The sequence below is a fragment of the Clarias gariepinus genome, chromosome 18 (genome assembly GCF_024256425.1).
Source record: "Clarias gariepinus isolate MV-2021 ecotype Netherlands chromosome 18, CGAR_prim_01v2, whole genome shotgun sequence".
Lineage (NCBI taxonomy): Eukaryota > Metazoa > Chordata > Actinopteri > Siluriformes > Clariidae > Clarias > Clarias gariepinus.
In genome coordinates this window covers 22,249,786-22,277,643 of record NC_071117.1, presented here as the reverse complement: position 1 = coordinate 22,277,643, position 27,858 = coordinate 22,249,786, and the positions used below count along the sequence as shown (strand labels likewise).

The 27,858-nt window shown below is 35.6% G+C and overlaps 1 protein-coding gene across 1 annotated transcript; it reads left to right on the top strand.

Annotated features, from left to right (window-relative positions):
- Positions 1-10,943: 10,943 nt before the first annotated feature.
- Positions 10,944-22,006, top strand: mpc2a (mitochondrial pyruvate carrier 2a). Its single transcript, XM_053476449.1, has 6 exons — positions 10,944-11,012; positions 11,648-11,872; positions 13,539-13,579; positions 15,989-16,073; positions 16,711-16,822; positions 20,635-22,006. The coding sequence occupies exons 2-6, from the start codon at positions 11,746-11,748 to the stop codon at positions 20,684-20,686; spliced, it is 417 nt and encodes a 138-aa protein (XP_053332424.1). The 5' UTR covers positions 10,944-11,012; positions 11,648-11,745; the 3' UTR covers positions 20,687-22,006.
- The last annotated feature ends 5,852 nt before the right edge of the window (positions 22,007-27,858 follow it).

Here is a 27,858-nt window from a genome sequence, read left to right as displayed (position 1 = left end):
ATGAGCTTTGTTATTTACGTCTGAATATCGGACAGCCACAGGAAACGCTTGTAAACTATTTCAGAATGTAAGCAAGTTTAAATAATAACAGTGCAGCTAGAAGTAATTTAGCAGAACTTTAAATAATTTTAAATCATTAAATGTTTATATGCAATTTTGTCTGGGATGTTCAAGCTGGTTAAAAATAACCTTACAACAGTACTAGGTAAATAAATAATTGCGACAAAGATGTAACAAGCTGAAATGACACAGCTTCTGTTTCACAGGTGATTCGAATAACGTTCAGGAGATTCCAGATAGGAGTAACAGATGCAGTCTGAATATACTTCTTCTGACAATTGTTGTCTTCATCCTTTTTTGGATCCACTAAGTGAGCCACTACTTGGTACACCAAATGCAGTAAATAATAAAACATGTTTAATATTAAAACATTCAATATTTTCTCCTTTTTATCCCCTGTGTGTTAGTGCTATTACATTATAATGGAACATTGTCATGTTGTAATAAGGTCTGTGTGTTATAATATTACATAAGTGGTGTTTTTACTCTAACATACATAACCCGGTGTGAGAATCTGCAGTTCTGTGTATTGTATGTTTGGGCACTTTCACTTTCAGCAAGAAAAACAATGAGTGTTGAATTTGTTAAAGGCTTTATTTATAGAACATAATGAAAAATCTTTTCATAAGGCAGAAAATGTCTTATTCTATCAGCAAGATGAAGGGGACTTTTTATTCCACACTGATTTACTAATGATCTGCTTGAGATGTTATAAGAGATAATACAACTAATGCATCTTGATATTTTGACATTAAAGAATGTGAAACAGTTTATTCTTTTAGTTATTAAAAATTGTTTAAAAAGTTAAACCTATATTCTAAATTTGTTAGATGTAAAGAGAAATGTTTCTAGCTTTTTTTGTTGTTCAATGATTATGGTTTATACAGTAGCTCATGGAAATGACAAAATAGTAGAATATTTCTTAAGATTAATCAATAGACAAAAATCCAGTACAGACGTTTAAGATTATGTTCATTTATACATGCAATACCTAGTCAGGGTAGCACAATTTATTAGCGTAGCATCAATGCAGCATAGCATGATGGCAATGAGCATGGCAGAGGCATTTTTGTAGACCAGGTTGCTTTGATAGCAGCCTTTAGCTCTTATGTTTTGCTGAGTTGCCTCCAGCGAAGGGAATCACGCTGTCGCTGATTGGTTGGTGCGCTGAGGTTGAGATGACGTCTTTTGGAAAAGCCCTTTGGTGAGGCGTTGGTTGCCTGGTTACCGATGGTGGCGCTCTGGAACTTCTTCTGAGGGTTTCTTCGATGCAGGACTTTGGAGTTCTGGCACGAAGACTCGTTGAGAGTTTGTGAAGAACGGATGGCGACTGCAGAGGTAGAGTAGTGCCCGTACGGCCCGTGAGTATCAAGGAAGTGGTTGTGCTTGCTAGTTACCTTTTTTACTCCCATGACGAATCTCCTTTAAGGCTGCTCAGGACCTTGGGTTTTGACCTCATGTTGCGGATCTGTTCATACAGCCGTTTGTCCCAATCAAAGGTGGTTGTGGGTGTAGCCATACCCGCATGGTTCCTCCTTTTCCTGCATACATTAACCAGTACTTTGATCTGTCATGTGGAAGGCCATCCCAGTGGGGTTTTTGTATTTTGGGAAAATTTATTAAAATGAGTCTGGTTCATTTGACAAAAATTTTATACACATCAATGTTCATAGAATTTATTTGATATCAAACATCCCATGTCTTGCATACCTTTTCATACATTTATCTATAGCAAGGGTTATACAGGTTGATTACACTCTTTAAGTTTATGATAAACATGTTGAACCCTAGACAGAGATATTACACATTCTATATAAGCACATACATATATTTTATATTTGCCCTAGTGGCATACTTTAACTGGTTAATATTCTATGTGTCCCCAAAGCATTGTATGTTCTCTGTTCTGTGACCAAAAGGTGAAGCAAGAAACGCATTTCGTGGGGTCAGCAATTGCCAGAGGGTAGTGTAACTGGCTTGTTCCTTATTCAAGGGGGCTGCTTGCTGACTTCCACTAAGTGGGGATGTGTAACTATTTCTCTCTTGTGCAAGGAAGTTGCTTTGCAGATATACACCATCTGAGTTGGAGACATGAAACTAATGACATGTTTCTTTCCTTGTTTACTGATGATGTGCACCGTCAACCGTCAAAGCCATATGGGTTTCCTCTTTGGACTGGGTCACGTCTCCAGATGCTTTACACCACAGAGAGAAGTTGTCAGCATGGTGCATTTTGCTGGAAGGTAACAGATTCATGGTTCCCTTTGAGGTGGCCTGCTAGTCCCTACATATGTGTTGACTTTAGCCTTGAGTGGACAAAAACTAGCAGATGCCATGGCACCTCAAATCATAGCTGACTTTGGAAACTTCATACTGGACTTAAAAAAATTGGTTTCTGTGCCACTTTATTGACTCTTCTTTTAGAGTCTGGGACTTTGGGTTAGGGTTAAGGCTAGGTATTTTAAATGAAATGCAAATTTTTCTTTTATCTGAAAAGAGGGCTTTGGACAACTTGTGTAATAACGGTCCAGTTCATTACGTAACCCAGGTAAGATACTTCTGATGTTGTCTTTTGTTCAGGATTGGCTTGATACTATGTAGCCCATTTTCTAAAGACATCTGAGTGTGGTAGCTCTTGTTGCACTGACTCCAGTCTCATTCCACTCATTCTGTGGATTCCCCTTTGCCTCCCTTCCCCCCTCATTGTGCAGGTTGTCCGTGATGGGCTTCTGGAGTCAGCAGTCTTCCACATGAATGCAACAAACTAAACTTAGAACACAGTATTAAGTCTGTATAAATAATAATAAGTAGTGTCAATTTAAAATGAAATCATTCAAATATGGCCAGGGGTAGCTCAGTGGTTAAGACATTGGACTATGGTTCGGAAGATCTCAGCTTTAAACCCCACAACCACCAATTCGCCACTCTTGGGCCCTCGAGCAAGGCCCTTAACCCTCAACTGCTCAGATGTGTAATGAGATTTTTTTTAAAAATGTAATACGAGCATCTGCCAAATGCCTACATGTAAATATTTTGAGATACTGGATTTTTTCTTTTCATTAACTGTAATCTGTAATTTTCAAAATTTTCTAAAAAATCTAGAACATATGAACAATATAGAACATAATGTGCACTATATGTATATTATATATAATTTATTATTTTATTACATAATTTAATTTAATAAATAAAACTCTGATATGTTTGACCATACTGTACATTCATATGCTGTATCATACAAAAACAGGTACTCATATGAGTGCTTATATGAGAAGTTCACAAAGCTATTTAGTGTAATTAAGCATAATTATATCATATTGAGTATTTCCGTAGTGCATTTTATACATTGATCAGCCAAAACATTTAACCACATGCCTAATATGGTGTAGGCACTGGCAAAAAAAGTACTGACCAGGTCTTTAAGGTCTGTATGTAATGAAGTGGAGCTTCTATTGATCTGACTTGTTTCTTAAGCATATTCCACAGATGCACAATAGAACAGTTCTGGTGCTCTCATGCTCTTTTTAGGTGCTTTCATTTTTAGGCAGGGTTCAGCATGGACCCTCTGATCCATCTAAGGCTATGCAGCTCTATACTCAGCCAGAAACCCAGCCACTGGGTGGTTTGACATTTTTATCATACCCAGTATTAAGCTTTTTTGGCAAATTGTGCTACAGTAGATCTTCTGTAGAATTGGATCAGACAGACTAGCCTTCACTCTCCATGCACATCAGTGAGCCCTGGGCACCCATGACACTGTTGGTGGTTCACTAGTTGTCTTCCTTGGACCGCCTGCATACCATAAGACCTGCTCTGATCCGGTCATTGAGCAATCACAATTTGGTTAAATAATTGACCCCAGTCAAGGTTATGCAGAACCTTACATTTGGCCATTGTTTCTGCTCATAGCCCTTTAACTTCGAAAACTGTTTCTTCACTTGCTGGCTATACAATATACAATACAATTGCACAGGATAAGTGGTGTGTATTACACACTATAACCACAAATAAGTTGGCAAAACTCAAAACATTTAAGGTAATCAGTTACATCACATTTTTTGAGTAATGATGTTTTCAATTTTAAGAAAATCAGTTTTTGAGTTTGTTGTACTCATTCATATTAATCAGTCTTTACTTGCATTAATGAGTAGCCTAACTCATACTATTTAATAGTAATTTTTTTTTTCTTTTTTTTTAGTCGCTGCAAATCTAAGAAATTGTTGTTGGTCTTTTGCCTGCTCCCGGCAACAGGTCGCACAGTGGACCATCCGGTCCACAAACAAGCTTGGCACAGGTTTTACACCAGATGCTATTCATGAAGCAGCCCTCCCATTTTATCGGGCTTGGGACAGGAACTTCACCCAGTGGCTGAGAATCGAACCTGGGCCTTTCATATGGCAGGCGAAACACCTACCACTGAGCCACCAGTGACCTGTTACAAATCAAATAAATATATTTCTTAATTTTTCTTAAGGTAAATCTGAAAGTACATAATCTATGAATATTATTGGCTTAAAATATCAAACTTGTTCAGCTAACCTGAAAGGGTAATTTCTACAAACTCATAAATATCAAAGTTCTAAATACTCATCAAGGTCTATTAATTTGAATTAATTGTAAGAGTACTCAATGTGTTTAATTACTTTGAGAATTGGGGTTTACAGTGCAGTAGTAATACACACCACTCAACCTGTGCAATTCCAATTGTATATCCTCCTGCACAAATGAGAAGATGGAATTTTAACTAGACATTTAATATTATTTGCTCCACATGTCAATGATTTGTAATTGTTTGGCTGATTAATGCATATCAGTATGTGTGAAGAAAGAATTTACCTCTGCAGCAATGTATATGTAACAATTAAAGGCTTAACTATCTCACCCATATATGGTAGATGTCTTACTATCACAACCATATATGGTTCTGTACTATAGTTAAAAGCAAACAGCTGCATGGAATTTCTACCTACAGTATATTGTACTGTAGCATTAACATTTCCTTGGGGATAAGACGAATAGTAAAATTGCTTCTATTTTTAATTATTTTCTAATTCAATACAGCAAGTTTCATTAAATTGTATTATCGACAAAATCATTAGTAAAAATCAATGTGCATTGGGCTGACATGGACTCCAGAAGTTTGGGAAAATCCTTATGACGCATTTTAGATCTCATCCGAACACATAATTTAAGAAATTAGGCATAGGGAAAATCTTACAACAGAATCAATAAACATTTGCTTACATTTAAATGCAAATCGCATAATCTTAAGAAAAATCTTTTTAAAAATGTACACTATTTGTTTTATATATTTGACTATTCCTAAGTCTTCTGTTTAATATTAATTTTAAAAAATGTTCAGTTTTGTAATGTGATCTCAAACATTTGTAAATCACCGTACATGCTTCTTGCATGATGTCACCAAGGTTCTTATCACTAAACTGGCATATCCCGACATTCCAATAGCTATCATAAAGTCTTCCCAGAAAAAGGGAGTTTATAATAACAGCAGGGGGTGGTGTGGGGGGAAGAATAAATCATGGAACAGGATGTGTAAAAACAAATATGTGTGTACTAGACTTTTGGCTGTATAATGTAGTTTCCGATGGAGTTGTCAGATTGTTTAGATGTTTAGATAGAGAGGAGTAATGCTCTATAAAATAAGCACAAATTTTACTGGATTTAATTTTCATAAATATAAAAGTGAAATATAGGAAAATTTCTTCCTATTAAATGGTTTTGAGTGTTTTACTTAGGTTTTTATATAATTGTTTGTTTATTTTTAGGAGAAAATAGTGGAAAATAAAGAGAAAGCATACGTAAAATATACCATCCTAAGATTTTAATAAGAAAATTTACTTCTGGACCTTTAAATAATGGTCTTATATGCCAAGTTCAATTAACAATTATTTAAAGGTCCAGAAGTAAATTTTCTTACTTTTTTTAAATTTTATTTTATTTTTACTTTCTGTTTTACTTTTTAATCATTAGGAAATAATGTTACATTCAATAAGCACTGTGTACATTAACATAAATTCACAGAGTCATAATTTTTTTTAAATCCTAACAATTTCTTTGTCGTATTAAGTTTTTGATGAATGAATATGAAACTACGTGTAATATACTATGTTTAGGAATTGTGAAATAACGGCGTGAAAAGCATAATAATAGAGCACAATTAATGTGCGCCATCTACAGATGAGATATCAAAACTACAGAACATTTTTATTTTTCGGAATGACGTGATCGTTTTCCCGCAGTGACGTGGGTTTTCTCGTAATCACGTTGTGTTTTTTCTCATAATTACGTAACATTTTTCTCGTAATAGCACGTCCTTTTCTGCATCAAGTGTCACATTTTTGCATAATAATCACGTGCAATAAAAGTATATAAAAATTAATATTTATTAATACTAAAAAAGGAAATAATTTGTAAATTAAAAATATACGTTTGTATACAAATTATAATACTATATAATTTTATAATTATAATTTTATTATGATTTATATATATAATATATATATTGCCTTTTTCAATACCCCTTTTTTAAAACCTCGCATTGAATTATGGCAGCGATGGCAGTACTGTACTGTGATACTGTATGTAATTCATTATATTTACATTATATTGTTGTATTTAATGTCGTAATTCTTTACTTATTATATGGGCCGTAGGGAATATTCCCTGCAGGATATTTTATGTGAGTTCTGGTCGCGCAGGTGTATTTTAGAAATGTAGATTTGGTTTCTGTTAGTGATGGTGATGTGAAATCTCAGTTACGTGTCGAAGCTCTCTGCCAATAGTTTCACCAAAATTTCCATTTCGTAAAGCTTCGTTTAAGGGCTCATTGTACTGCCATCTAGTGGACAAATTTTGTCTAAGAATATTAAAGATGGACGTGCAGGCTGCAAAGCAAGGCAAGAGTCGTCATTGACATTCGTGTGTCAGTGCGTGTGTGTGTGTGTGTGTGTGGGGGGGGGGGGGGGGGTGGGGGGTGATGAAGATCTACAACAGAAAGAACAAATACGTCCTTTTTTCTTTCTTTTTTGATATATAAACATGAACATAAATACAATTAACAGGTCTCTGTTTGGTATCTTTAAACAGAATATATAAAATCGCTAGAGTGTTAAAGATTTAAACACAAATAATTAAAACACAATAAACAGAATTATAAAGAGGGAAAGAAAATAATACATATATATTTATAAAAATAGACACAGTAATAACCCTAGAGTTTATAAATTATATTGAAGTCATCAATATAAAACATTTTTATGTGCATTTTCCTTCTTTATGTAAGTAGATAAGAATTAAATGTAAAATTCATTGTGAAATGCAATCTTAGTTTTGAATAATAATAAAAAAGAAATCTTCAATATAAACGGCCAAATGTGGTATTAGTACCAGAAAGCGTCTCACCTAGGTGAAAAAGTGAATTTTTACACAGGATCATATAACACAATTTTTCTTAATACTTAATGTTACTTATCTCCTGATCCAGTAAATATGCACACATTTATATTTTTATCAGATAAGTGTCATGTGCTCCAATTTTAGTATCAATATTCATATTATTGATATGATTATCATATTAACAATTTGCATTTTAAATAATTATTATTTGACGCGAGACAGTATAACGCAGAAAATTTACATTTTGGGGGCACATATAAAATCATCTCTCCAAAAACAGCTGAATTAGCAACTTTTTATGGAAGACTTTAGAAGAAGCGTCTTTGGCACACACCTTTTGTGTATTATATGTATAAAATTATATATACAATCAGCACCAATACTGTGTTTGACCCGAATGATTCACCACAGTAACCGAAACTTTCCTTTAACCAGTAAAACGGCGAAGGATTGTGAATTCCGTGATTTAGACAAACGCGACGCATCGTTTGTCGTTGACCACGTGACCTTCAGGGAAACGACACATGCCTCGAAACGAGGCTTTATTTGGAAACGCCTTCTGCTCTACGCAAGCTTAAGAGGAAACGCACTAGCGCATGCGCCTTTAGTATCTAGACGCCAAGATGGCGGATTTGGCAAAAGAGGAGATATTCAGCAGTTTTCTCGCTCTCTCTCAGCAGCAGTTTCGCGATGAAAACAAAATTGTACCGTTGTAAACTCGTAGCTCCCGAGGCATTGAAGCAGCATCAAAAAGTCGCAACAAATAAATCGTATAACTCGGAAGTGAAGTGGATTATTGCGTGCGTTCAAGAAACTTCCACAGGACAAACCAAACGTGGACTAGTAGTGCTGTCAAAAAAAGTGAAAGCGTTCAGGACCATTATGTTACACATAAATACACAAATTACACTCAGGATCCTAAATATTTTTCTATGTAAATACATATTTACAATATGTACAAAGTTCACAAATGCAATAGGCAATATATGTACAATAGTCAGAGTTAAAACAGTGCAAAATCAGTGCTGCCGAATTTTCAGAAAAGCTTGGATAAAGATTTAGAAAATAAAGGCACTGGTTCTGTGTACACTCACACATATCCGTGCATTATACAACACTAACCGTACACCTTACCATGCATGGGGCAGGTTCTGCAAGTTGTAGCAGTGCAGTATTAAGGTAAACCAACAGCTGCATGTGATTGTATTTATTCCAGTAAGTACAACTGACATTTGAAATGCAAATAAATAAATAATATAATCGTCCGTACCTTACTCACCAGCCGAACAACCCACATACATTGATTAGAAATTAAGCTGCTTTATTATCTGGGCCCAGATGGAAGGTGATGGCAATAACCTTATCCGTTAAACATTTGGGAAGATACACAAATTTCAGGAGTCCAAAGAAGGTGGCAAAAATTCTTTATATATTTCTTAGCCTGCCTCTCACAGTTTGTGTGTGTTGGTGTAGTGGGTACAATGTTGCGACATATATAAATCACATATATTGTTATAATATATATATATATATATATATATATATATATATATACATATATATATAGTGTATACAATGATTACACTAAATGAGGACAGGTAATGTACTGACTCACCAAATCATACCACAAAAATATGCAGCTAAGTTATATAATGTTAAAATGTTTTTATTATTAAGTTGTGTTTTTTAAATTGCTTTAAAGCAGAGTGCATGTGCTTATGAATGGCTCATTATGACGGAGGACAAAAATCAAATTTCACTCTTATACGGAAAAATTTTAATACATTTTCTCTTTTGTATAGACAATTTTACTCTTATATGGACAAATTCAAGAAAATAAATTAGAATTGGACCTACATCAAGGTTATAATAGCAAACAAAGACTTGACTGAAAGAGATGTTCTCACTGAGAAGCTACTTGGAACTAAAATTCCAGTTTTTTAAATTGTTTCACATACTGAGGAGCAAAATATAACCATTTTTGGACAAGAGGATGACAGATCTGCTATTGTCAGAATAAACTTGCTGGGCAACATTGTGATCTTTATTGACGATGCTGCTGCCTTCGTAGACATGTGTTTGCTGTTCGAAGACACCTCAACTTTTCTCTCTTTGATGAGTTTCTTGCATTGAGGTGGACAGTCGATTTCTTCAAAAGCAGGCATTGAGTTTATTGCCAGCCTACCCAGTCTCACATGGCACTTGATTTCAACAAGAGTGAAGTTGCTTCAGTCACACTGAATGTCCCTAACAGTGAGAGATCAAAAACTGTTTTCACACAGGTCAGTAGCCTATGTGGCGCCTCCCTATGTGTATAACCATGGAGGAGCTAACATTTGTTGGGTATTTTAGAAAGCAGTTTAGTTACAGATATAGTTAGTTGACTAAGAGTTTGAGGAGACTCAGGGTTTCTGGTTTCTACAAGCCTGTTTGATTGTTTGATTCTGGATGAATTATTATTGCAACATACTCTGTGAAGCTAATCGGCTCTCTAGCACATTATTTTGATTTACCCTAAGTTTCTCCTCCAATTTAGCTGAAGGGTTCATGCTGAAGGAAAGGGAGGCATATTCGGGATACACCTTACAAATAAAATCTAACAGCTAATGATAGTGTTGTACCAAAATAAATATAGTGCCTTTTATCTCTTAAAAGAGCAATGCTCAAAATTAAAATCAGGAAGGGAGTCCATCTATCTCCACAGCATAATATACCTCCATGATGATGATTTGCAGTGAAAGTAATTAAACCTGATATTATAAAATGCATTTTCGTATGTCATTTTTGTTCCTATAGCTCCCTGTGAATCAGTTGTTAACTCCAAGGTTAACTTGGAAAAAGAAATGAAGAAAACTGATTAAAACATTAAATTGTCTTTATCGGACACTGGGGAGGTGATGTGTCAATCAGAATCAATGGTGTATTGTATATCTGTCTGCTCTTTCATCGGGCATGTGCTAGCAGTGTGGTCAGGATTGGTATCAGGATTATTCATTGAGTAGGACTTACAGTGCTGTGAAAAAGTATTTACCCGTTTTTTTGTTTAGTTTTTTAGACTTTAGTTCACACCTAAATGATTCAGACCATCAAACTAATTTTAATATTACACAGAGATCCTTTTTTTATTCAATAAATGAAATTATCATTTGAAAACTATGTTTTGTGTTTACTCTGGTTATCTTTGCATAATATTCAAATTAGTTTAGTTCTCTGAATAATTTAATTGTGACAACTATGCAATTTCAAGAAGGTGCAAATACTTTTTATGGCACTGTAATTGTAAAAATGCTATAGACAATAACACACACCACAAAATAACAGGATCACATGTCCTTTCATACAAAATAAATAAATTATTACTTAGACTGATACTGGCTGTGAACTTTTTTCCTTTAATGAAGCTTATAGATCTGTGTGTGAAACCTGCTCAGCGTGACTGATGTTAAACAGAACACTCCCATCGTCAGGGGAAACAGTCACACGTGGACTTGACACTTGCAGACTTACAGTACTGTAAAGGGGAGAAGAAACTCGGGGTAAGTTTAAGTTACACCTGCTCGCTCTAGCTTCAAAGAGTATGTTGCCATAGTAACTGAGTCAGAGTTAAGCTGATCTGGCTTTTAGAAACTGACAGCGTGAAGTTTATTTGATCTCTGAGGCAACTGTTCCTTCTTTTTTCTGAACGCATTTTGAAATGTCCTGTTTCTGTTCCTGCTACGGAAGTTTGTAGTCTATAAGGACAATTTTGTATACAATTTTGTAATTTTAGACAGAATATATAGAATTCTGGATAACACACAGCAGATTTGATAGTTTTTATAAGATAGAACATTTGTACAGTGTGCAGTTCACGACACTGTACCGGATCTCTCTCTCTCTCTCTCTCTCTTTAGCGGAAGCGTTAACTGTCACTTTTCGTGTCATTCTTCACGTGTTTTAAGTTATTCCACAATTCCACTTTTTTGCAATAATAATAATAATAATAATATGCAGAATTACTAATCATCCAGTAATTACCGATTTATAACCCAGTGTTGCTGTCTCGTGTCTTGCATGACGTGGCGTCTAAATGCAACTGCAACCTGCAGGACACATTTAACCCAGATTAAAATTTAGCAGCACTCTTATGCCTGGTGACTATACGCCTTTTTTTCTGACGACATTGTGATAGGTCGTACTGAAGGGTGGGGAGACCGTGCGCACGTTTGCCCGAGCAGATTCCGTGTGACTGGACATTTCTCTGGATCCAGTTCGACAGTTAGAATCAGTATGAACGGCGCTCGGGTTTTCCTGCGTTATTATTCCAGTGGTCTAAGAGTCACATATCACAAGACGCTGGACAAAATCGAGCTTGTGCTTCCGCGAAAATTGAGACCTCTGTACAACCACCCTGCAGGTAATCACATATTATTCATACAGTTTTGCAAGATTAATGGGTTATAAGGTGAGAACCTCTGAGGAGGCTGTTATTGTAGTAGAAATAAAAATGTGCTTGACCTTGATCAAGCGGTGTTACTGGTCACCTGTGCTACTGGACATGTTAAACATGCGCAGTCTACTGCCATGAGCAAACATGGGGGAAAACTAATATTTAATAAAGGAAATTGATTTCAAAGCAAAACCGTGATTACTTCACTTTTATAGCTTGAGCCACTGTACATCTTCAGTCTTTATAAGCACTTAACTGAATCAAGATATAAAATAACAGCAGAATTATCTACAAGGTCACAATGCATGTGATGAATGTACAATAGCAACTCAAACACTGTGTGGGCATAATGCACAACAGATAACGCCAGCAAATCATAGGCCAGTGCCTCATTTAAGCCGGAGCTCTGTTATTATCTTTCGAGCTCACACATGCCTACTAACTTGAGACTAAAAGGATCATTTTGCCTTGCTTATTTTTCTGTTTAATACATTACTAAACCCAATACCTACATAGTGTCCATTGGCACCTGGGAACAACAAATAGCAAGTTCCTTCCTGTTATACTATTCAGTATATCAGTCCTATGAAATAATACTTTAATGTACATTTGCAAACTTTTTTTCCCCTTTGGCTTGTCAAACAATAATGCCATAAGAGAAAATGTTAGGTATGTTAGATATTAAATAATTTGTGTATGACCTATATCCTCTGCTTAACATTGATTTCTTTGGTTTCTCAGTTCTTTCACAAGCATGTGTGCAACATTGATTTTGAATCACAAAAACATTTTCAATTTGCAAACATGTTTGTGCTATATTTTGTAAAGTTAGTTTTATTTTCTTCCTATCTTTTTATGGTGTATTTTTCTTGGTTTATTCTAAACCAAATCCACCTGCAGCCATGTTCTTTTGTTAACTGTACCAGTTTCGCACATAAAAGTTGGTTGTCTAAGTTATGGTGATTGCCTTAGTTGAACTATGCCCACTAAAAGTTAAACAATCTCCCAAATAAAAAGAAATACTATCAGTTTACAGACCAATCTCAATCTTCCACTTAAAACATCAAGTACAGTCAATAGACTAACAAGTTCCAATACAGAGTATATTTGGCCAGTAGTACGAGGACCCAAAAGTCCATTGGCATTTCCATACATGAAATTTGACATTATTATTTTTATTCCTTTCCCACAAGATTTCTTTAGAATTGACAACATAAGATAAAATAGAACTCATTCCCAGGTATGGGTTTTACATCAAATTTTACATAATTTGATTGCCTGTGGATCCACACTTTTGGGATCTTGTACATTTGTTTTGTTATTCATATGGAATTCCTTGAATAATATTACACATCTAGATTACTATCACCTCTGATGGTATGAATCAGAGCATAAAATGTGTTCAGTGTACCTACACTTTTCATGTACTGATTGTTGCCCTTTAAACCCAGAATACTTTCAGAGGTGAGGATTAAAGTCCTAGGTCTAACACTGGCCTACTATCTTAGCCATTAGCCATCATACATTATTTCCCATAACTTATGGAAATGGTGCTTGACACAATATTTGCTCACTCACTCCCCCTATAGAGAGCAAAAAGTAAATGCTATTATTATGTTGTTGTTTTTTCTAGGACCAAAGACAGTTTTCTTCTGGGCACCTGTTTTTAAATGGGTGAGGTACCTTCTTATTAAATCTCTCTCTCTCTCTCTCTCTCTCTCAACTGATATTCAGACTATAAACTACTCACCAGGCAGTCTAGTCACATATTGCCATCATGCAGAAAGCTATTTTCGTACCAGTGACTTAGCTTATCCATCTGTCAGCTGCTGTAGCTGTAGTTGTTGTAATGGCTTATGCAAATCTAATATGAAGAACCAGAGAATACACACACACACACACACACACACACACACACACACACACACACATATATATATATCTGTGTGTGTGTGTGTATGTATTTTCTGGTTTCTCATATTCATATATATATATATATATATATATATATATATATATATATATATATATATATATATATATATATACATACACACACTGTATATATATAAATATATCACCTAATGAAATTGCATATGTTTTATTGTCAGCATTAGAAATGTTAGGTGCAATTACTAGGTGCAATTTATATGATGTAAATTATTATTAATTAATATTAATAATTATAAACAGACACCCCCTTTTTTAATGACCAGCTTAGGTTGCAATTACTGTTGCATGCATCTTAGTCAGAAATGGTCTCTATCAGGTGCAACCATCTTGAGGCGATATTTTTGTCCATTCCTTCTTGGAAAAATTGCCTTATTTCTGGCAGTTGTTTGGCAGCAATAAAAAAACTTTAGTCACAGATTCACAAGGTGGTTAACTTGGCCTTGACTGAGCCATTCTAGTGCATTCAGATTATTGTTTGTGAGCCACTCCAAGATTTTTGCTCTGTTTGAAGGGCACTGCCACTGTCTCATACAGACTGGAACAGGCTTTCTCCTAGGATTGGGTTTGGTCTCATACTTCAATCCCAACCAGTTTCCCAGGCTTTGCTATTAAAAGCATTCCTGGCACCATGGACTATGGAGATGGTCTTCTTAGGTTGATAAGTAGGGATGGGTTAGGGTTAGCACTTTGTCAAACAGACTTTGTTCTTGACACTCATTCATAAATGCCAGCGTGTCCAGCTGGTGTTGCCCAATGAACAGAATTCCTCCTTAGAGCTCCTTTAGAGGTACCTGTGGCTTCTTGTTTGCTTCTATGAATAAGGTCTACTTATACAGGATTTTTTTTTTTTTTTTTGTAACCACACTTCTCTTGTCTCCTCACCATCATGACTTGTTATTTCCATTTTTGGATTTAGTGGTGCTCTTTAGGATGATTGAAGTTTGGGATATTTTTAACCAAACCCAGATCAATACGTACTCCGTAGTGTTTGTAATGCTGTAACACTGGGGCCTTCCAGGAACAGGTCTTTTGATATTGAGATGACCTGACATTTTAATTGTACCCAGGTGCATTTAACATTTGTTAAATTATGGATTCAAAAGAGGTTATTGGTGATGTCACTGATGACTGTTTTTTTTTTTTTTTTCCTGATTTTTCTCTAATTTAGTCGTGGCCAATTCCGAACTGCGTGACGCCAGCCGACCGCATCTTTTCAATCTGCTTGCTCACGCACCGTTAGGGGCGGAGTAACACACTCGGAGGAAAGCGTTAGCCGCTTCTTCCAGCCAACCAGGGGCATCTATTATTACCTCTAGTATTGCCTGATTGGCTATGGAGCCGTGATTAATGTGGGAGTGCTAAGTACCTCTCATCCCTCCCCTCTGAGAGAGCTTGGCCAATCAGTTCTCTCTAGGCCTCCAGCTGTGAGAGGTAACAGCATCACCCGGGGATTGAACCAGCGGTCTCCGGATGATAGAGCGAGCACTTTACCACTGCTTACCTACTTTTTTTATGGTTTTATTAAATGTCTAATTATGAGTCCAATAGAGGTTTCTTTCTTAGCACATTTCAAATTGTTGTTTTGACAATGTCCAGTATTTATTTTCTTCTTTTCTCAGCTTCAAAATCGCTTGCTTTTTTCCTGTAGATAGCCCTCTGGTCCTTAAGGTCTTCATATTTGTTTATCATTTTTAACAGCAATACTCATGGCTCAAACCAAGAGTAGACATTACCATCTATAATTGTTTAGTCCTCGAGAAGAAGAAATACATCAGACACATGTTCTGTTATTTTTAAATAATGCCTACATGTAACTATCAGCAAATAAAAGCTACAGTGCAAATTTTGTGGCCTGCATAGAGCTTTAGTCTCAATTATCTTCTCTGAATGACTGGAATGAATTTGAACATTGACTGCATCACAGACCTTTTTGCTTGTCATCGGTGCCTGACCTCACTAATGCTTTTGTTACGGAATGAACACAGATCCCCACAGCCACACTCCAAAATTTTGTAAAAACCTAAAAAATAATTAGGGCTAACACTCAAAGTGGGCTGAATCTGTAATGTGATGGTCAGCTGCTTCTAGACTTTTGGTCACATATGTGTACTCTGTATCATCTCTCTGCAGGGATTGGTTTTTGCTGGTTTTTCTGATTTGACACGTCCACCAGAAAAACTGAGTCTCTCCCAATCGTGTGTCATCACTGCAACAGGTAGTTCATCATTTCAGGACACATGTGTCCTCTTTCACATATAGTAACAGAAACAGTGCTACACTTTTTTCTTTACTTTATTATTATAATTTTTTTACTTTATAAAAAATGAAGTATATGAGATACTGACTGTTGTTGGGCAAAAATTACCAGAAAAGAAATTGTCAGATTAAAGCAATGAAATATTCTCTGCCTAATGGACACAAAGATTTTATTTGACAGGGTCTTCTCTGGAATAAAGTTTAACTTAACAGAATTTTCCTTTAGCTTTTGTAGAGGGGACTCACCGGTATAAATGCCAATGGCAATTTGGTAATGGTATAATAGAAGCATATTGTGGTGTAAAGCATACAGTATTTAACATCTAGGTACAGTAGCTATTGCAGCAATTCTGGATTCATTATTAGTTCACAGTCACATTATTATGAGTAAATGGCAGCACCAGTGTGAAGTGCCCATCATCTATTTTTTTCACATCCTAGGCATGGCAAATTTCTCTAGCAAGCATTTGTGTGATGATAATTCTCATTAAGATTTATGACATTATATTTTAAAGTCATGAAAAACCTGTTAAGGTGCGTACAAAATATTTTTTTTAATCACCTGCTTTGCTTCTGCTTTTAATATTATTTCCTAGGCTTCATTTGGTCTCGGTACTGCTTAGTGATCATTCCCAAGAACTGGGCACTTTTTGCAGTAAATTTCTTCCTGGGTTTATGTGGAAGCACCCAACTCCTGAGAATTTGGAGGTAAGTGTCCATGCATACCTACACTGCCTGTCCAACAAAAAAGTACAATCTATTTTGTGGGATCACGATTAGATTTGATTATAGTACACATTCATCATGTTTTTTTAATTACTTTATTCAAAGTTACATTTATTTCTGTCCAGAGTTGCTTCTATTTTTGGCTAAGACTTCAGTTCATAAGCTTCTTCAACACATCCTAAAGATGCATGAAAGTTATTCCTCATACTGTAAATATGCCTCATGAATCTTGACTTTGTTGTCCCGACTATGGCTAAAAAAAGGCTGAGTCAAGAGCTGGTCAGTACATTCATGTAGTCTGCTTGCCTTTTGTTGCCCCACTGCCTCCAAAGTCTTGTACACTTGGGCACTATGTATGATGAGTGTATTGCTTCATGCACTTCCTCAGAGGCATCAATCTCTCTTGTATAGGATAAGTCTGGACTCCTCAGACCATGTGACCTATTTGCATGTCCCAAAGTCTAATCCTTTATGCTCCCTTTTAAACTGAAATCTTATTATTTAATTAGACTCATTAACAAATAGTATTCTTATGGCCACACAACTGATTAGGCCCAATACTGTGTACTCCTCTCATCACATTGTGCATTTGAAAATGCTTTTACTGTCACTATTAACCATACTTGTGATATTTACTCATTTAAATTAAATTTTCAATTCAACCTTTTTTGGCCAGGCATCTCCATTATGTTCTAAACTTTACCAATTCCTAACACATACAGTCATATTCAAGAGTTAGTTTTGAATAACTTTCAAATACCCCCCCCCCCCCTTTTTTTGTAAAACAAAAAAAAATAAAAGCTTTTGTTTTTATCTAAAACTATAATAAAATCATCTGATCATAGCGGGCAAATACAACATTCAACAAACAACAAATATAACTTTTTTCTCAGTGCAATTATTTATTTAACAAGAAATAAAACCAAAGGTTGTGCAATAAGAAGTACCCCATGATACAATAGACTGTAGATATAGCTTTATCAGCAATACATTTAAGGAATAATTTCCTTAATGACTTTATCAGTCTCCTTACGTTGTCTGTTGTTGATGACATTTGGTCTATTCTTCTTTATGATATTAAATTCATTTTTTTTTTAAGTTTTTGAGCATTTGCTTACTGTATGCACAGCTCTCTTAACATCCCACTGCAATATTTAAATTGGATTGAGATCTGCACTTTGACTAGGCCATTCCGAAAACATTAATTGTTTTCTTTTTCAGCAATTCAGATGTAGATTCTTGGTGTGCTTTGGCTCATTGTTTTGTTGCATGATCCAATTTTGACCAAACTTGATCTGCCGGACAGATGGCCTCACATTTGCCTCTAGAATACCCTGGTGTACAGAGCAGGTCATGGCTGACTCATTGACTGGAGGGGGCAAAGGTCCTCAGGTTGGAAAAAAAAAAGTCCAAATCATTATCCCTCCACTGCTTGTCAGTGAGTATGAGGTGTTCCTGCTAAAATAGTGTTTGGTTTTTGCCAAACATAACACTGGACATTACGGCCAAACAACTCTACTTTCGACATTTTTTTTCAGAAGCCTTATGGCTTGTGGTTTTCCATTTATTTTTAGAAAGAAGAAGCTTTCTCCTGGTAACCTTTCCTAACAAACCATATATGTCTTCTTCCAATTGTGTTGTCATGGACTGTCACATTTAAAATGCTTATTAATGCCTGAATGTGCTGGGACGTCCACTCTTATGGGAAGCTTGCCAACTGTCTTGAATGCTTTCCACTAGTGAATAATCATTCCCACTGTAGAACAATAAACTCCAAATTGTTTGGAAATGTTTTTATAACCCTTTCCATATTGATGTGCAGTAACAGTTGGCTCTCTTAGACCATTACTTACTGTATGTCTTTCCTCTTGGCTTGTGTTAACACACCTACACAGTCCAGACCAGCAACATACCAAAACTTAGCATCTGGCAGAGCAGCATCTGGTTGCAACTTACCCTCTTGAAATCTGTGGTATGAGTAAGTGGTACTCAGTATTGCCCACAATTTTTTTCCTTTTGGCTTAATTATTGGTAAATAAATAATTGCACAGTAAAAAAACTGTTGCTTATCTGAGGTTGTATTTGCCAAGACCTGATAGGATCAGATTTTTAAATTATGTTTATACACAAAAATACATATTATTAAAAGAGGGGGTACTAACTTTTGAACATGACTGGAGTTTTCTAAAGAAAAAATTAGTTTTATTGGGGCAATATATACACCGATCAGCCATAGCATCATAACCACCTGCCTAATACTGAGTAGGTTCCCACTTTTCCTACTAAAACTGTGACCCTCTGTACACCTTTTTACTGGAACCAGCATTAAGCTTTTCGACAGTTAAGCTACAGTAGCTCTATTATTGGATCTGACAACCCAGGCCAGCTTTCACTCCCAATGTGTATGAGTGAGCCTTGGCTGTCCATCACTCGGTTCACTGGTTTTTCTTCCTTAAAAAACTGTTGGTATGTGCTAACCATCACAGATGCAGTTTTGGAGTTGTCCTGTTCCAGTTGTTTAGCCATTACAATTTGGCCCTTGATCTATCAAATCCTCACATTTGCTAATTTATTTGGTTCTAACACATTAACACACTAACATGATCTTTTGGGCAGTTGGGGAGGGCCTGACCAGAGCATCATGTAATTGTGAGAGGCAGGGCAAGATTAACATCCTCAAAGGACTGAGCAGGGTGTGACTGGGGCAAGTGATACTGTATAAGCTCTTAATATAGTCCTTGGTTTGCCCAGGCTATTCTCCATGTCGTCCGAGAGGCATCCTGGACAGCTGCCCAAACCAGCTTAACTGACTACTTTCATTGCAAAGAAGCAGCAATTCTTTGACATTCTTTCATTTTCTGCCGTTTGTATCTGCAACCTCATTCTTTCAGTCACTACCAAGACCTTGTATAATTGAGGTTTGGAATGAAGACTGACTGGTAAATTGATAGCTTTGTCCTTCGACTCCGCTCTCTCTTCACAATGAAAGACCCATACACTGTAATTAGAAACTGCATTGATCTGTCAAGTTCTGTCTCAACTTTACCCTCACGTTGAACTCCTGTGCTTGATGCGGTACCTGAAGGGTCAACACACCCTTTTAAACTGGTTAAGCAAACTCTCATGAGCCCTCCTCGATCCTTTTAAGGGTAAATAGCTGGTCCATTGTTCAATGGTCAGGACAGAATTAGCATTGATCCTCCTTAACACAAGGTTCCAATAATATCTGGGGCCGTTCTCTCCTGTTCCCTGGAGAAAAAAGAACATTTCCTGGGCAGCCTCCTGAATTTGGAACATAACCTCTGGTCCCCATCTTAAAGATACTCAATAATGGTTAAAATGAGATGGATGAAGTAGGGAAAGTGTCAAGCTTGTGAAGGCTAATTTGTTAACCCCTGCACTAGGAAAATAAAGTTGCTGTATATAACAATAAAACATTTATAGGGACTATGCATATTATATTATATTATATTATATTATATTATATTATATTATATTATATTATATTATATTATATTATATTATATTATATTATATTATATAAACTGTATAACTTTATACTGTTAAACTGTTATACAAATCTACTAAAGTACTAATATAAATTCATGTTAAATAAAGTATAGATTTGTGTGTGTGTGTGTGTGTTTGTGTGTGTGTGTGTGTGTGTGTGTATACATTATATAGTATACTTTATGTAGTATACAGTGTGTGTAAGGTGTAACTTTAGCAGAATGATGAACTATATAGCCAGCTTTGCTTTTACTTTTATTTAGAGATGCCTCCCTGTTTTATAGGTACAATCAGCAATTAAAGCAGACAGCAGGTGAAGTGCAACCGTCCTGCTGAAAGCTGAAAAAAACTAACTTTCCTGGATGACATCATGTCACTAATATAGTGCCTTAATACATTGTTATTCTTCTGTATTCCTTGTACTGATGACTGTATCTGATGACTGCTAAAATATGACAGATTTAATATTTATAAGAATTACATGTTTCCATAAATTTTAATATTTATAGTCAAATATTGACATAATGCTTTGTATTGGCTGTGAGGGAAGCATCATAAAATACATTTGCAACTGGCTCTTAGGAAAATTAATTTTTGTAACCAAAATTAAATACTTATGTTGATATGGTAATGTCAAACATGTTGGCTTTACGGAGTTGTACACATTTTTTTAAGGTTTAACTGCTAGTCTGTGCAGACATATTCTAAATTGCAATAAGTGTAAATATAAAGCGAAATTACAAGACTTACCATCACCTCCATGGTTTATTCTTCTCCCCTTTTGGCTGCATAGTACCGGTAAGTACTTTCATTCCTGTTAATTACTCTAACCGTCAGTTGCCAGCGCTGCCATTCACAATTAGTTAGTTTCACCAGTTTCAGAAGGAATCTGCTTAAATAAAGACGGCATTACAGCACTGCTGATATTCAGCACTTCAGCATGACCTTAAGTGTGATATTGCTTACTTATCCTTCTATTACTGTAGTTCAGATCAACTGGTCAGAATTGTAACTTTTTGGACTTGTTGGTGTTAATCCATGTTTAGACCTATGCTAAAAACATCTTACTATGTTTAATCAATCATAGATTAAACCAAATTCTTGTAAAGAATCCTAATGGAGAAGACCAGCGATGGGAAGAATAACAATCCTTACTTTGCATAAGCTTGCTAACAGGTTGCTAATTGTTCTCAGGAACAATACCTTGAAATAACAAATAATAAATCTGGCATAGTTTGTGATAATTTTACAGCTTTTTTCCTATCCTGTCTAACTACTGATACACCTTTCAGTCCAGTAGGTGGCAGTAATGGACTGAAAAGCTAGCTGCCAACTGCCAAACCCCAAAAGACTTTATTACCTTTACAAAAAATGAACAAAAATGAAGAATATTTCTTACAATGACTCTTTCTATTATAATCAACTTAATTATATTTCCTTCCTAAGATAAATATTCTTGTATACTGCATATTTCACTCTGTCAACACAATTTTAATCATCATATGAAGAAACATGATTAGTAAGTGTGTTTCGCCTCTGTCTGTGGCTGCCCTGAGACTGCCACTATTACTACCAAATGCAAACTCTCCATGTCGGACCCTTCTACACCTAACACTCTTCACTGTAAAAGACAAAATAAAATTCTTCAAAAAAGAAAATTGTCTAAAAGAGTACCAAATTCAACATTTATACATAAACATGGAAATCTAAGATACAGAACTGAAAACATGAAAAACTGTATATTTGCGGTACATTATTTAAGTGATAAAAACCTGGCATATAAATTTCAGGGCATGTTTCCAGCAGACACTTCAACATGTATTTCTTCCTCCCTGTCAATGTATTTATAATTTATAAGCTAAAGTATGAGTAAAGGATCTGTGATACTGTAAAAGAGAGCTGAGTCGATATTGAGGTCCTGGGTCGATGTCATCCTGTACTGGGTTGTTCACAACAAGATATAGGTAATACATGTTTTTTTTTTTAATAAATAATTGATGGAATGTTTTTCTCTTTTGCCAGCCTCATGGGAACACATTGTATGCCTGCCTGATATCCTGGCTATTGTCAAGCCCTGGCTGGGCTAATTACTGTACAATGCTTGTTATTCGGCCATAACATCCGACATAATACATCTATGTGTGCGAATGACAATTACATATAACATAAAGCTCATTTTTGTGTATTAGTGATCTCCAAGGTGCAGAATATCTGCCTGAGCAATGAGTGGCAGTTTCCATAGCAACACAAATGGCGAATCATCACACGTCTCAAGGTCAAAATGTAATAATGCTACAGCAGCAGTTTTAGTTCAACACACACACACACACACACGGTTTCTTAACAGAAATTGATCGATAGTGAACCATCTGGCTGTAATGATAAAGAAGTTATGCATTTTGTCCTGATATGAGTGTGTGAAAGCTTCTGATAAAAAAAAGGTACAAAAATAGCAAGGCCTGTGATGTCATCAAGAATGTTATTTATAGTGTTGGGGATAAATATAATGCACCTGTGTATGAATGTTTGAAACAAATACCCATTCCATTAAACGATCATCCTCTTACAGTAAAAAAAAATATTGAAGCACTTTTATCATCATCTTAAGGTGAGCATTTAGATGAGTAGGTAAAGAGGGGGCAATAAATATTTAGACAGTTTTATTTTTGCTATTCTATTAAGTGCTGTGCCTATATCTCTACTCATCTCTAATATGTCCTATAGTGCATTGCTTGTTTCATGTTTCCTTTAATGATGTGTAATGTCAGTTTGCAAAGAAATAGTCCTATACAATGCTTCCACTTCTATTGTTCATGTACTAGAGTAAACATAAATAGCTGAATTCTTTGCATGTTGTAAAAAAGCGAAGATTTGCCTGAATGCTTTCAAGTTCATTGCTACATTTCATTGTTTATTATTAATTGTCTCACTCACCTCGTCACACTCTTAGACACTTTCAAGTCACTAAGCAACTCTTTCTAGTTGACTGCTCACTGCATTCTTGCCTTCCTTATCACTACTCTAAATACAAATGAAAGTTAACAATCTGACCATCTGAAGGGACAATATGATCATTTAGATTTATACCTATTTTCTCACATTTTTCATACTAATTTCAATAATTTTCTTTTGATTTTGTAAAGCTGCTATGCGACATTGACAATTGTTAAAAGCACTATATAAATAAGACTAAATTAAAGATTGAATTGAATTAGTCACTGATAATGAATTTGCAGTTGTGTACAGGCAGGCTGTTGTAGTACATGCAGGCCATCCAACATTTTCTACCATTCAGCAAACTCAGCTTTTAGCTGTTCTTGTTACATGCTATATATAGTATGTCCTTGTCAGCATTAGAGGAAAGCTAAAATGACAAAAAAAAAAAAAAAAAAATCATGCATTTCAGCTACTGGCCACATGTACAGTATATATTACTTCACAAGTAGCTGTTCCATTTGTATAGTGGGACAATAGAAAAACCATAAGGGAAATAAAGTATAAGGTTGCAAGCAATGAATATCACAGAAAATATGTACAGTATGTAAGTCCTGCATCCTGTACTCGTCTACTGTATGTGGAAAATACACAAGTCTTATACTTCATTGGATTGCGTTTAGATTTTATTACTGTGCACAATCACTGTAGCATTGTTTTAACAACATTATTTAATGACATCACCAACATGTACCAAAGGCTTTCAATGGTCATCGATGTTTGTGTAAAAATGTCCAAAAAAATCAATCAGTTGTCTTTCAGTACATTCAGGTAGCTAGTTAAATCCATTTTATTGCCCCATATTGTTGCTAAGTCTAACCGTGTCCAAATCAATCAACCCCAGACCATAAGACTGTCTCCCATTAAGCTTCACTAACAGTTTTGGTTTTTTTTTTTTTTTGACAATGTAAATGTTTGATCCCAATCCTGTGCTCATCACACTGTTTGAGGAAATGCTCTTACATAGCTGTTATTTTTTTCTTCAATACTAAAACTTTACCATGCATTTAAGTGATCTCCTCCATGCATGGTCACAATCATGCACATGATTTAATCTGACCTTAGTTCTCCTGCTAATTAATGGTTTATCACTTTTAATAATGCATTTGACAGTTCTTAACACAATTCCAGTAATTTCTGCAATATCCTTAGTTGTTTTCTTTTTATGATGCAGGCAAATGATTTGACCCCTTGCTATGTTTGTACCTTTTTAATCCACTCTTCTGAAACAAATTTAACAGTTATTTTCATGACCAGGGATATGCCTTCTGACATGTATAAGAAATGAGAAACTACACCCTGCATCGGTTAGAGTTAAAAGGAATTGTTGCCAACTAAAATATATTAATCAATGCTGTAATTGTTCACTAACAGGTTCTAAGTAAGTATGTAGTTGGTTAAATCTAAATCACTACCTTTGTGTTGGCTTGGCAGTGTATTTAATTTAAATGTAGTATTGAATGTTTAGTGTAAAGAACTTGACAGTGAAGGAATATAATATGAATTCATAATATGACATTTTGTGTTTATTTATCTCTCTTATTTTGCAAAAGGGGTTAAAGCTTAGGCAGCCAGCCAGGGTAAAAAAAAAATAACCAGAACTCTAATTAAACCCAAAGTTACATAATTACTCTGACAAAGAAAAAAAAGGAAAAAAGAAAAATCTCACTATATTGGGTTCAGGCCAGACAAATTGGCTGGCGAATCACCAGAAGATGACATGGCACCTCAAATCATCACCAACTATGGTACTTCACAATGGACTTCAAGCCAATTGGATTCTGTGGCTCTTCACTCTTTTTGATTTTTTTTTTTAAATGCTAAATTTACTTTCATCTGAAAAGAGGAATTTGGACCACTGTGCCAAGGTCCGGTTCTTTTTTTTTTCTTTTCCCAGGTAAGACGCTTTGTTTAAGTTTTAGGAGTGGTTTAATACTAGGAATGCAGTAGTTGCCGCTCATTTTTAAAAGACATCTGTACATGGTGGCTCTCTCTGTGCACTAACTTCAGCCTCAGTATATTTTAAATTGGCTTTTAAATTGGCTTTGGCAGTCGCTCTTTTTTAGATTATAGTCATCCCTGTAGCTTGTGCACCTTTACCTACCACTTTTTTACTACCAGTCAATATTCCATGCATAGGCTTTTTTTTTTTTTTTTTTAAAAGATTTTATCCAGCATTCTGCAAACAGCAGAATCAGTGATGACCGTCTGTGGTTTACTTGATAGTGAAATAATACATGAATTATTTCACTTTGCCAGTAAATAGTTTAACTTTTTTTATTAAATTACAATTTCTTTTAATTTAATTACACGGTTTTCAATTTTAAGATGCTGTGTATCTATCGCACACAGGATACCACACTAAATAGAATATGGAGCTCCCCCTTTGTCTGTATGTGTGTGTGTGTGTGTGTGTGTGTGTGTGTGTGTGTGTGAGAGAGAGAGAGAGAGAGAGCGAGAGAGATCAAAACTAGGAGAGATTATCACCGGTTAGTACAATGATGACCTCTGGTGGACTGCACAGTTCTGGGTGGTCAGTGTGCAAAATGAGATGCATTAGATAAGGGATTGGACTTAGTGTGGAAGAAATGTTAAGTGATATGTTTAAACATACTAAACATATATAACATGATCAAGTTTAAAATTATTGCCAGCCTTAAAAAGAAATATGTGCAAATATGATTTTCAAAATAAATTATTATATACTAAATTATTAAAGATGTCACTCTGAGCATATTAAAAAAATCATCAATTCAGTGATTTATTCCAGTTCTTTTGTGTGGCAAGTCATGTATAACTGCTGTTTTCCTACAATATCCAAGGACATGCATTGTTGGCAGACTGGTGTTTCCAAATTTTCAGTGGCATGTGCGTGTGCCCCACTGTGATGGTTCTCCCATCTTGTGCCCTGTGCAATAGGCTCCAGTCCTGTCCCCCCCACCACACGCACATACCGCATTCTTCCTTGCACATGGTTCTACACAGGATAAGCAGTATGGAAAGTGAATTAATATATTGACCCTTTTTGCTAAGATTTTATATATAACAATTGCTTTATATTAGTTTACAAGCATTTTTATGTATTTAAAGGAATGCACCTGGATAGGAACTCACAAAAAAAAAAAAAGGTTTGGTCTATACATTTGTCAGAACTCACTCATTCAATTATGTCTTAACACTTCATACTGTACATTGGAGGACCCTAAACCAGTCTGAAAAAAATGACTGGACAGAAGTTAATTAAACTTTGGTAGTCCTTCTTAGGCATTAGGCACTAAAATGTTGGGTAGAAGGGAAGTTATGAGCAGTTATGTGCCAAATTGTAAAACCACAAGTTTTGACACTGTATATGCATTAAACTTTGGGTGCATCTTAAATCGACCTGTGGACAGAATATAATGAAACTTTAGCAGTACAGTACTTACTGTGGATATCTGACTGAAGTTTAACCCGCACCATAGGTGAAATCAAAATGTTTAGTAAAAGTGATGTTATGAACAGTTATGGGCCAGATTAAATATTATACTTTTAAGATATAATGAAGATTCAAGATTCAAAGAACTTTATTAATCCCAGAGGAAAATTGCTTCTTCTTCGTTACAGTTGCTCACGGTTGTTATCCAGTAGAAGGGAAAGAGTTATAAATAAGGAAATAATATTGAATAAAATAAGATAAAATAAGATAAGATAAAATAAGATTAAATTAAATTAAATTAAATTAAATTAAATTAAATAAGCTACTTGCACAATTTAAACAAACACCTGCACACCTGCAGGCACAAGGCGTGGTGTACCATGGATGGGTACACACACACACACGACAGGCAATTTAGAAACATCAATTAGCGTAATCTGCATGATTTTGGGGGAAACAGAACTACCTGGAGGAAACCCACAAGCATGGACAGAACATGCAAACTCCATACACACAGTCACCGAGGCGGGAATCGAACCCGGACCCTGGAGGTGCAGGGCAACAGTGCTAACCACCGCTGGAGTCATTTTAAGACAAAACCTCGTCTGTATCCGATCTACTTTTTCGATTTCTCACTTGTGATTCACTCTCAGATCACCGAACAGGGAGTGTATTGTAGGGCGGGAGAAGTACAACTTAGTGTAGACAAGGCGTAAGATACTCAACCTTACAAAACTTTATTTTTCTTTGTATTAATAAGTTAGACAGAGAGTTCTGCTGTACAGAAAGACAGACAGACATGTACGTGGACTTCAACCTGAAATAATAATATCACTGATTACATTAAAGTTCATCAGCTTATGTTTAGTTTTAACCTTTTAACCGTCAACGACTGGCATTTATTATTATTATTATTATTATTATTATTATTAGGAAATGATATATGATAACACGGTTGTAGCATTACCGCACACTCCCGTCACATCGCATACTGACGTCATCACGTGGCATGTTTTGTGCGCGTCAGAAGCGCCAGTATGTGCCCACAAGGACAGATCTGCGTGCTATAGTAAATCGCGTCTCCCCCTCCTCCTCCTGA